Here is a 9,971-nt window from a genome sequence, read left to right on the forward strand (position 1 = left end):
GATTATAGCATGAGGTGATTAGTAGAACTTAGATACTAGATTAGATTAATGACCTAACTTCATTCACGGTTCATCATTTCGTAGGCCTTTAAAAGCTCACGAAAAGCATTTTGTACGCTCTTAAAACTAAATGATAGAAGCTCCTGATCCATTCAACAGCCTGTGGCCCCTTCATAAATTATTTCCTTCATGATAGATGATGAACTCTAGATGGCCGCTCAACCCTTTTACCAAACAAGACAAGAAGAAAAAAGGGAAAGAGAGCCAGAGAGGTGGCTTGGGAAACCCTAGAAAATCTTTAATTTTACCAACTCATGCCCAAAGCAATTTGTGTCAAAGATCTACCCATTATTTGTTGTCAAAAAATAAAAACCTATAAAACCTTACACCATCACCCTCCAGCTGCGGCAGCCACCATCACCCACATTTTTAAGGAAAAATAGACAAAAACTTTACAAAATTATACAAAGCTGTGAAGTTCATCACTGTGGTCAAAGCCATACACTCTGTTAACTAAAACATTTACCACTTCGGTGTTTCTTTTTCTACATATTTCGCCATTTCCCTATTACAGTCACCAATAGTCAACCCAAGGTTCAATCATAAAGAGTGCACCTTAGAAGGTATAGGAGAAAAAAGGTCAAATAAATGGATACTCCTTTCCCATACAACAACAAATGCTTAGACTTTGATGTGAAAATTACATATTACAGTATAAATTTAAGTAAAAACTCATTCTCAACATCCAATTAAAACGGTAAAGAAATGGGAAGAATAAAGAACACAGTCATCAATCTGGTACCATAACAATAAAAGCACACCTCCAAAAAGGAACAAGATTGGCATAGCAATGACCATACACCAAGCTAGCGCCTCAGGCTAAATTTACAGCTACTCTGCTTTCCATTATAGTGCTCGGAAGCTGTCTGCTTTCTCAAGTCTAGCAGTGCCTGAGCTTGATGACTCACCCATTGCATCAGTGGAAATACCCATTTGGGATGAGTGCCGTTTCAGAGAAGTTGGCAAACCCGAAACCTCCTGGTAAGAATGAAAGAAGATGGAAGAAGATGAGAAGGAAAACAAAAAACAAAAAACAAAAGAAGGATGACCTCATCTCAAGTTTTCTTGCAGACATGCTTATATAAATTCTCTTCATATAATTCTTTGTATGAGAAGCATTCATGGAAATTATGGCCCTTTACTATGATGGCTAAATTTCTCCAAATCAAACAAATTGCAAAAGCTTTGACTTGAGAGAGAGAGGGGGCACCAACAAAAGTTGTTTCTTGTTAAAAATCTTAGTGCTATCAACCCATAGTTTTAAAAGGACATTTTCCAACCTTACTTTTGGAAGAAGTATACATGCAAGGGCAAAATAATTACTATTCATCCCAAAGACAACCAAAAGAAATTCAAAATTTACCTTCATCAAGTGCAACCTCAAGTCGCAAGGCCGAACTTGATTTCCAATACATGCCATCACAAATTTTGAATACTGAAACAAAACATCAGCAGCAGCTTGCTTTTTCTCATCAGTCTGCAATTGTATTCACAGCAACAGTCAAAGACCAATGGTAAGTGAATGTAGGTGATTAATCTAACAATGACATAGTACTTGGGACTAACCACTTTTAAAGGTTGTCCACCATATTCAAATTTTACAAGCATGCTCACCAAAAGGATGTGTAGCATTTTATATGCCACACCAAACCCTATACCATCCCTTAAAAAGCGATACCTTTACCATTGCAACTAAGATGAGGAAAGCTATGAACTACATTTACAAAAAAATAAAAATACAAATAAAAAATCCTAATCAATGGTTTCAATTTTTCAGATGTAACATTTCTCTATGAGAACAATCTGCACATCAAACTGCACGCACGCATAAAAAATAGCCCCTTGTGCCCAATTGGAAAAAAAGAATAGTGCCTTGTTGTCTAGGTAACTAAAACCTTTATGTGCGTTTGGGAACCTAGTTTTTAGGTCTTGGATTTGGAGCAATTGATGTGCCCAAACCGGCAACATGTCTAAATTCATGATTTCAAAAGGAAACGGTATAACAAAGAAAAACCATCAAGGATGAGGAGGATGAGGTACAAATCACACAGACAAGAATGCATGGATACACATTTTGGTATCGAATGGAAATTTCATTTTTACACATCTAATGGATGGATTCTTAAATTCACTATCAATGATTTTAAACTATTAAATACAATGGAATCCATATAAATTACAAACCAGAAACTAATGTTGCTTACAAGGCCCCGCCATCACAGAAAACACACATTCTTCTATGTTAAATGTGCCATTGAATAAATGGTATAGTTGGCAGAGTATGTAAAACCTTTTCAGATCCAAAGTTCAGAACCTCAGAGATATGTTTCATATCTTTTGAAGTCACGTTAGATGTAAATTTCCCAACAAAATGCTCAACTTATACATAACCAATGTGAGAAACTGGGACACATGGATAATAAGGCACAGTGCTGACAACTGCTGGTAAGTAGCAAGATGGAACTTTTCTAATCCCCCGCATTAGATACACTAATGTTTTAGTGAAGTAAAATAAAACTGGCCATGCACGTATGAGTTAATTGTAAGGTCGAATCCAGAATCCAAAAGAATGGGAAACCAATAAAATGAAATATTTGCTCTAGTCAAAACATTACCAAGAAACTACCGCATCAATGTCCTTATTACATAAAAAGATAAGGTTATCTATAGTTCAAAAGCTTGATTAGTTATCAGAAGATTTGTGCCCATGGGTGTGAGGTAAGGTGGACTGCATTTATGTTCCTGCGGTATCTTTTGGTAAATGACAAATTGAAGTAAGTTTCTTCTCCATGGGAAGCAATGTGGGAAACAACAATACTTGCTGCCACAAGTAGCCAAAGATCACTTGTTGCACAAGTTATAGGACTCAAAAATGCAAAATCCCTAATAAAAAATACCTAAACTTAATTACTTAAACCATCAATAAGAAAACAAAATTAAAGTGCCGCAATTTCTTGGTGAAGAAGACTAACATGTTTAGTTGTTCCTCAAATAAACCAACAAGATAAAGATACAAACTTAGCAAAGAAGCAAATATCAATTGGCGATTCCACATCAATGCCATAAAAGTTTCTCCTGTCCAAACATAAACTTCGCTAAAATGCTGAGATCCATGAAACGTCACAATAAAATCACCAATCCCCGAGCTGGGTTGAAACTAAAACTTAGAGATCCATGATTGTCACAATAAAATCATCAATCCCCGAGTTGGGTTGAAACTAAAACCTAGCTTATCAAATCATGTAACCGTTTTGCACAGGAAAAATTGCATTTCCTCAGTTAAGTTTAATAATTAAAAAAACTAATAGTGATATCATAGGGGATTATGAATGATGATAGCTAAAAATGACGAATTAGTTGTGCAATAACTTGTTGATTAGCAAGATCGAAACCAAAAGCTGTACGTAGCTATTACAATTTCTTTTGAAAGAAGAACCAATTTCTGCCATGGGAGACAGTAAATGAGTCGAACTATGGACAAGATTGGATACGAGTTTGAATTTAGGGTTGATTTCGACGGACTCGATTCAAAGAATGAAGATGAAAATAAGAATCAAATTTTTCCCTGACAAGAAGGGACCATAATAAAACTGACCTCATAATCTTCTTTCATGGCTGAAGCTCAAAATCTTCAGGGATGTTGAGAATTATTGCTCGCATTTAACAGTCCTTGCAGATCAGATCGCCAGCGGACGGTGCTGAACTCGTTTCGTAGCCAAAAAAAAGGTTATAGAGCCTTAGATTTGAAGGCCTATTAGCTCAGCTGGTTAGAGCGTCGTGCTAATAACGCGAAGGTCGCAGGTTCGAGACCTGCATGGGCCAAATTCTATATTTCTTTTCGATAACTATACTTTCTATGAGACCGTAGAATACCAACTTGCGGCACTTGCTTGAAAATGTTTTTTATTTTATTTTATTTTTTTCTATTGATTAAAAGACAAATTAAAACAATCACACCCATGACAAAAGGTCAAATTATCAGAATTTTAGATTTGGATATACACTAAGTTGCATTATTATTATTAATCTTTTGTTATTATTATTGTGCACCCTCTCCACATTTTTAGTGGGTGATTTTATTTTATTTTATAAAAATATTATAGCTAAAAATGTAAAATTGACATAAAATAATTTTTTAATAAAAGATTATAATTTATTTTAATTATTCATTTGGTAATAGGATCATGGTGAACAATTATAGAAGAAGTTAAGTACATAAAAATTATTAGTGAATATATGAATTTTTTTAATTTTAATTTTATTATTTAATAAAATATTAAATAATACTTGAACAAAAACCATTTCCATTTTAAGACTAACCGAATCTCGCAGGACCAACATTTGTAGTGTTTCAAATCTCGTCTCCGTCTTCGAAAAGGGTGAGTGTTTCTCTCAGTCCAATTCTCAAACACATTGCGTGCGTCCTTATACCAACAATCTCTGTTATGTTTCTCTCAGGAACATTCTTGTCGCTGACCCATGAACTTGGACTCGACGAGAGCGAGGCCCAATTACTCCTGGGTATCAATGGCCTCGCGCTGGATCGCTTGGTTGCGAAACGCCAGGATGTGCTGATAGCTGAGGGAATCAATCCATTGCTACATTTCATTCGGGATGATTTGGAAGGAAAAATCGAAGCGTTGCAGCTACCAACGACTGATGACTGCGACTGAACCCAGATTATTGGTGGGTTTTGAGGATAAGGTTAGGCTTCTTCTTCATCACGGAGTTCCAATCTGAAAGAGATAAACTGTTTGAAGAAAATATTATTTGTGCCCAAATGTATATAACAAAGTATTTAGATTTAAAAACAAATTGAGTAAGTTTTAAAAAAATTTTACTTCAAACTTCAAACGCAGTACAGTCTGCAGCGAGGGTACTACAGCAACTGCAATACGAAGAGCAGGCATGCTGGCCTTGAGGAACGGATCGTGAGTTTTTTTCCGTTTTATCCCTTTTTTTTTTTTTTTTTTTAATATATTAAATAATATCTTTTTTGGAAAAATATTTTTTGGAACAACCCTAAACTCGCTACTTGAAGTAGCGAAATTTGTCACGTGTCATTTCAAAAAAAATATTATTTAATATATATTTTTTAAAATTAATAAATCGGAAAATAAATTCTTTTAATATATTTTTTAAAAAAATAATAAATTAGAAAATAAATTTTTCTGCGTAATAAATTTAGCATTTATTATTAGTTTTGAGTAATTAGCATTAGAAATCGGGAATGTTTTGGGAAACTTTCTATACCCGTCCTGGCATTTGAAAATTTATATATATAATAATTATTTGAAACTAGCTATTGACTGCAGGTAAGGCAGTATTTATGACTATCCAAAATAAATTTTATTTTAAGAAAACACTTGCGTCTCTCCCCTTTTTATATTTATTATTTTTTACAGGAGATAATAAAAATTATTTTTACATTTAAAATTTTCTTATTAAAAAGTTATGAAGATTTATTCAAATTTTAAAATACAAAATCATTTATAAAATTATTATATATATATATATATATTACACTATTTTAAAATTTTCTAAAATATCCATATAATTATCTGTAATTCTTACCTTGTATGCATTGCTTTGGTTCTTTAATTTTAAAAAAAAATTTCCAAAAATTGATAATTTAATTGAATTAAAATATTCTCTAATTTTTTTATTTTTTTATTTTTTATTACTCATAATTTTAATATGTATGGGTCTTTTGGAACATCTCAAGTGATGCCAAACCACCTAATTAATCTCAATAATTAGAATTTAAACTATGGTATCATTTTTATTTTTTTTATATTCATTTTTGTACAGTAAAGAAACAGTTTATCACAAAAAAATCAGGTATTGAATCAATATTGAAATTACTGTCCGTAACTTTACAGTGTTAATAATAAGTATTTTTCTTAATTGATATTGGTATTGCTAAAAAATCTTATATTGAATAAATATTAAAGTAATTTTTTATGTTGTGTCAATATATATATATATATATATATTAATTTCAGGTACAATTAAAATTGATAATTTAAATAAAGTTCAAATTTTCAATTTATTATGTAATAAATTCTTTTAATATATATTTTTTAAATATATTAAATAATACTTTTTTTGGGAAAATATTTTCAGGAATAACCCTGATGTAATCTCGCTACTAGATTTAAGCGAATCTCGCTACTTCAAGTAGCGAGATTTGTCACGTGTCATTCTCACAAAAAAAATATTATTTAATATATATTTTTTAAAAATGATAAATCGGGAAATAAATTATTCTGCGTAATAAATTCTTATGCATAATAAATCGGGAAATAAATTGTTTTAATATTCTTTTTTTAAATGATAAACCGCGAAATAAATTCTTCTACGTAATAAATCGATTTATCATTATTATAATAATAAATGATAAATTTATTACGCAGAAGAATTTATTTTCTGATTTAATTATTTTTAAAATATATATATTAAAAGAATTTATTTTCCGATTTATTACGCAAAATAATTTATTAAGCAAAATAATTTATTTCCCGATTTATTATTTTTTAAAAAAATATATTAAAAAAATTTATTGCATAATAAAATAAAATTTTGAACTTTATTTAAATTACCAATTTTAATTGTACCTGAAATTAATATATATTTATTGACACAACAAAAAAAATTACTTTAATATTTATTCAATATAAGAATTTTATCAATATCAATTAAGAAAAATACTTATTATTAACAATGCAAAGCTACGAGCAGTAACTTCAATATTTATTCAATACCATATTTTTTTGTGATAAATTGCTTCTTTACTGTACAAAAATGAATATAAAAAAATAAAAATGATACCATAGTTTAAATTCTAATTATTGAGATTAATTAGGTGGTTTGGCGTCATTTGAGATGTTCCAAAAGGCTCATATATATTAAAATTATGAGTAATAAAAAATAAAAAAATAAAAAAAATTAGGGGATATTTTAATTCAATTAAATTATCAATTTTTGGGATTTTTTTTTTAAAAAGTAAAGAGCCAAAGCAATGCATACAAGGTAAGAATTACAGATAATTATATGGATATTTTAGAAAATTTTAAAATAGTGTAATATATATATATATATATATAGAGAGAGAGAGAGAGAGAGATAGAGAGAGAGAGAGAGAGTCTATAATAATTTTATAAATGATTTTTTATTTTAAAATTTGAATAAATCTTCATAACTTTTTATTATTATTTCTTAAAATAAGAAAATTTTAAATGTAAAAATAATTTATATTATCTCCTGTAAAAAATAATAAATATAAAAAGGGGAGAGACGCAAGTGTTAAAATAAAATTTATTTTGGATCATCATAAATACTGTTTTGCCCGCGGTCAACGGTTAGTTTCAAATAATTATTATATATATAAATTTTCCAATCACAGGACGGGTATAAAAAGTTTCCCAAAACGTTCCTAATTTATAAATGCTAATTACTCAAAACTAATAATAAATGCTAAATTTATTATGCAAAAAAATTTATTTCCTGATTTATAATTTTTTATAAAAATATATTAAAAGATTTTATTTTCCAATTTATTATTTTTTAAAAAAATATATATTAAATAATATTTTTTTTTTGGAATGACACGTGACAAATCTCGCTACTTGAAGTAGTGAGATTTGTTTAAATCTCGCTACTTCAAGTAGTAAGATTACGTCAGGTTATTCCGAAAAATGTATTTCTCAAAAAAGGTATTTCTCAAAGAACATGCATAGCTAGCTACTTAGATTTTTTAAATTAAAGAGGGTAGGTAGAAGAGAAAGAAACATGCGTGGTGGGTAGCTACTTAGATTTCTGAGCTCAGCAATGGAACTAGAAATTTCTCATTTCCAGGCAATAGCTAAGCAATCACGATAACAGGGGTCCAAAACAAATTAAAATATTTTTGCTTCCATCAGCAACTTGAGGAAGAGAGATAGGGCTGGTTGTCCCCTATTGTTGTTTCTTTAATCTATTGCTGTTGGTAAACAAGCCTATGCGTAGAACAGCATGTGAATGGTATTTAATTAAAATCACAAGGAGATATTAAGGGAATGGCTACTTTAATTTAACTGTCACTAATATACATGCGCCACATAAATCAATGTTTTTTCATTCGATGAACTCGGCACATAACTTTAAGGCGAACAAAATTTTTTTCTCTTACCGAGCATTCTAGTGGCTAATATTTAAAAGTTTTATATTAAGCGTATTAAATTTGGATATTAAAAAGAAAAGGATTGGGAAAGTATAAATTTAAATCTTAGAAGCGGAAGAAATGAGTATTGACAGGAGATAGGTTAATAATCATGTTGTTGTAACTTGAGTTAGCGTAAACTTCCAATGAACGTAAACAAATAAATCACAAATTTTGTCCAACACTTCGCAATCAATACCACTCTCACACAATTTCATCCTCATTATGTATCTTAATAGGCATTTCAATGATTAGAATTCAAGATTTTCCAGTTAAAGAGTCAATATTAGAATTAGGAAGTTGGAAATGATATGAAAGGAGATATAGATTACCCGTTGCTGTACAGATCAAGTTTAAAAATTATCTTTATACGATCATGAAACGAAAGTGGGTTGGAGGTCCCATATTGGTTGAGTGGGAGTCAAGGAAATTTCGGATTTGATGTCAAGGTTCACTCTGTCCATGACAAACACATTTAAAGGTAAATTCGCGAGACTTCTAGGTCAAAGCAAACATTTCCCTCACATGAACAACAAAACAACGTTTGACATAAACAATTCACGCAACACAATGTGAAAGCACAATGTTTTGTTTGACATAAACAATTCACGCAATACAATGTGAAAGCACATTTTGAGGAATGAAAAGCTCAAATCTAATCGAACACATACATGGGGTCTTCCTTGACTAAGAGACTCTTATGACATACGAAACAAGGACAACCGGTATTATAGCTTATGTACTATGCATATTATGTCAATGTCTAATAACGTGGTCTTTGGATCACATAATAGAATTTGTATTACAAAATTCAATATTACATCATGTTTCTAATTTTCAAAAATCCATATTTAATATTTGAATTCCAAAATGCGAACAAATAAAATCTAGTTTATATTACAAAAATGTCCTTTTTATTTTTTGGGCTGATAAGTGGCTCTAAATGGGTTAGGGTTACACAATGAACAATTTTTATATTTTATAGAACTAATTACTAATATTCATAACTTAAGTGTTAATGCACATATGATATGAACAATTTAACATGCAACAAACTATAAATTTTTTTCCATGGAATGATATGTGTATCAATGCTTCCAAGTTAAATAGAGCACCTTAAAAGTGCCCTAAGAAAATATTTAATAAGACATGGATATATATATATATATATATATATATATATATATATATATATACACACACACACAAATATATTGTCAAAGTGTACTATTAATACCTTACTTTATATCGAAGAGAATGAAATTTTTGGCGTTGCTTGCGGTAGAAGGAACAAATTAAATCGAGGCTTTAAACCTAGATAATTTAGGCTGGAATTCCATCAACTTGCATGTGATTTTTTTTTTTTTTTAGTTTCCTCCAATCAATTGTAAAAAGTAAAAATAAGAATATAATAATTTTTTTGATAGTATTAAAAGACTTATTTTGGAGGATAATATTAGTATTTATCTTTAGAAAAGGAGGATATTATATCTAGTTAAAATTCCGCAATTAGTGTGTGTGTGTGTGTGTGTTTATACATACATATATATATATATATATATATATATATATATATATACAAATATATATTTGCTCTTAAAATTATTTTAGTAAATTATGAATAATTATATTTTCAAAGTGTACTACTAATAACTTAATTTATATCAAAGAGAATGAAATTTTTGGCGTTGCTTGTGGTAGAAGGAACAAA

General features: G+C 29.8%; 1 protein-coding gene and 1 non-coding gene across 2 annotated transcripts; one reads left to right on the top strand and one right to left on the bottom strand.

Annotated features, from left to right (window-relative positions):
* Positions 1-640: 640 nt before the first annotated feature.
* LOC131155739 (uncharacterized) lies at positions 641-5,015 on the bottom strand. The gene is made up of 4 exons (XM_058109112.1): positions 4,902-5,015; positions 3,656-4,810; positions 1,424-1,537; positions 641-1,038 (listed from the first exon to the last, which is right to left on the bottom strand). The coding sequence occupies exons 2-4, from the start codon at positions 3,671-3,673 to the stop codon at positions 907-909; spliced, it is 264 nt and encodes an 87-aa protein (XP_057965095.1). The 5' UTR covers positions 3,674-4,810; positions 4,902-5,015; the 3' UTR covers positions 641-906.
* On the top strand, positions 3,809-3,882 carry TRNAI-AAU (transfer RNA isoleucine (anticodon AAU)). The gene has a single exon. It is a non-coding gene; the product is annotated as a tRNA-Ile (tRNA).
* Positions 5,016-9,971: the final 4,956 nt, after the last annotated feature.

This window comes from Malania oleifera, chromosome 1 (genome assembly GCF_029873635.1).
Source record: "Malania oleifera isolate guangnan ecotype guangnan chromosome 1, ASM2987363v1, whole genome shotgun sequence".
NCBI lineage: Eukaryota > Viridiplantae > Streptophyta > Magnoliopsida > Santalales > Ximeniaceae > Malania > Malania oleifera.

Coding starts and splice junctions, on each gene's coding strand:
- LOC131155739 (XM_058109112.1), bottom strand. Junction 1,039..1,423: donor TGAGGTTGCACTTGATGAAG/GTAAATTTTGAA, acceptor CATTCTTACCAG/GAGGTTTCGGGTTTGCCAAC.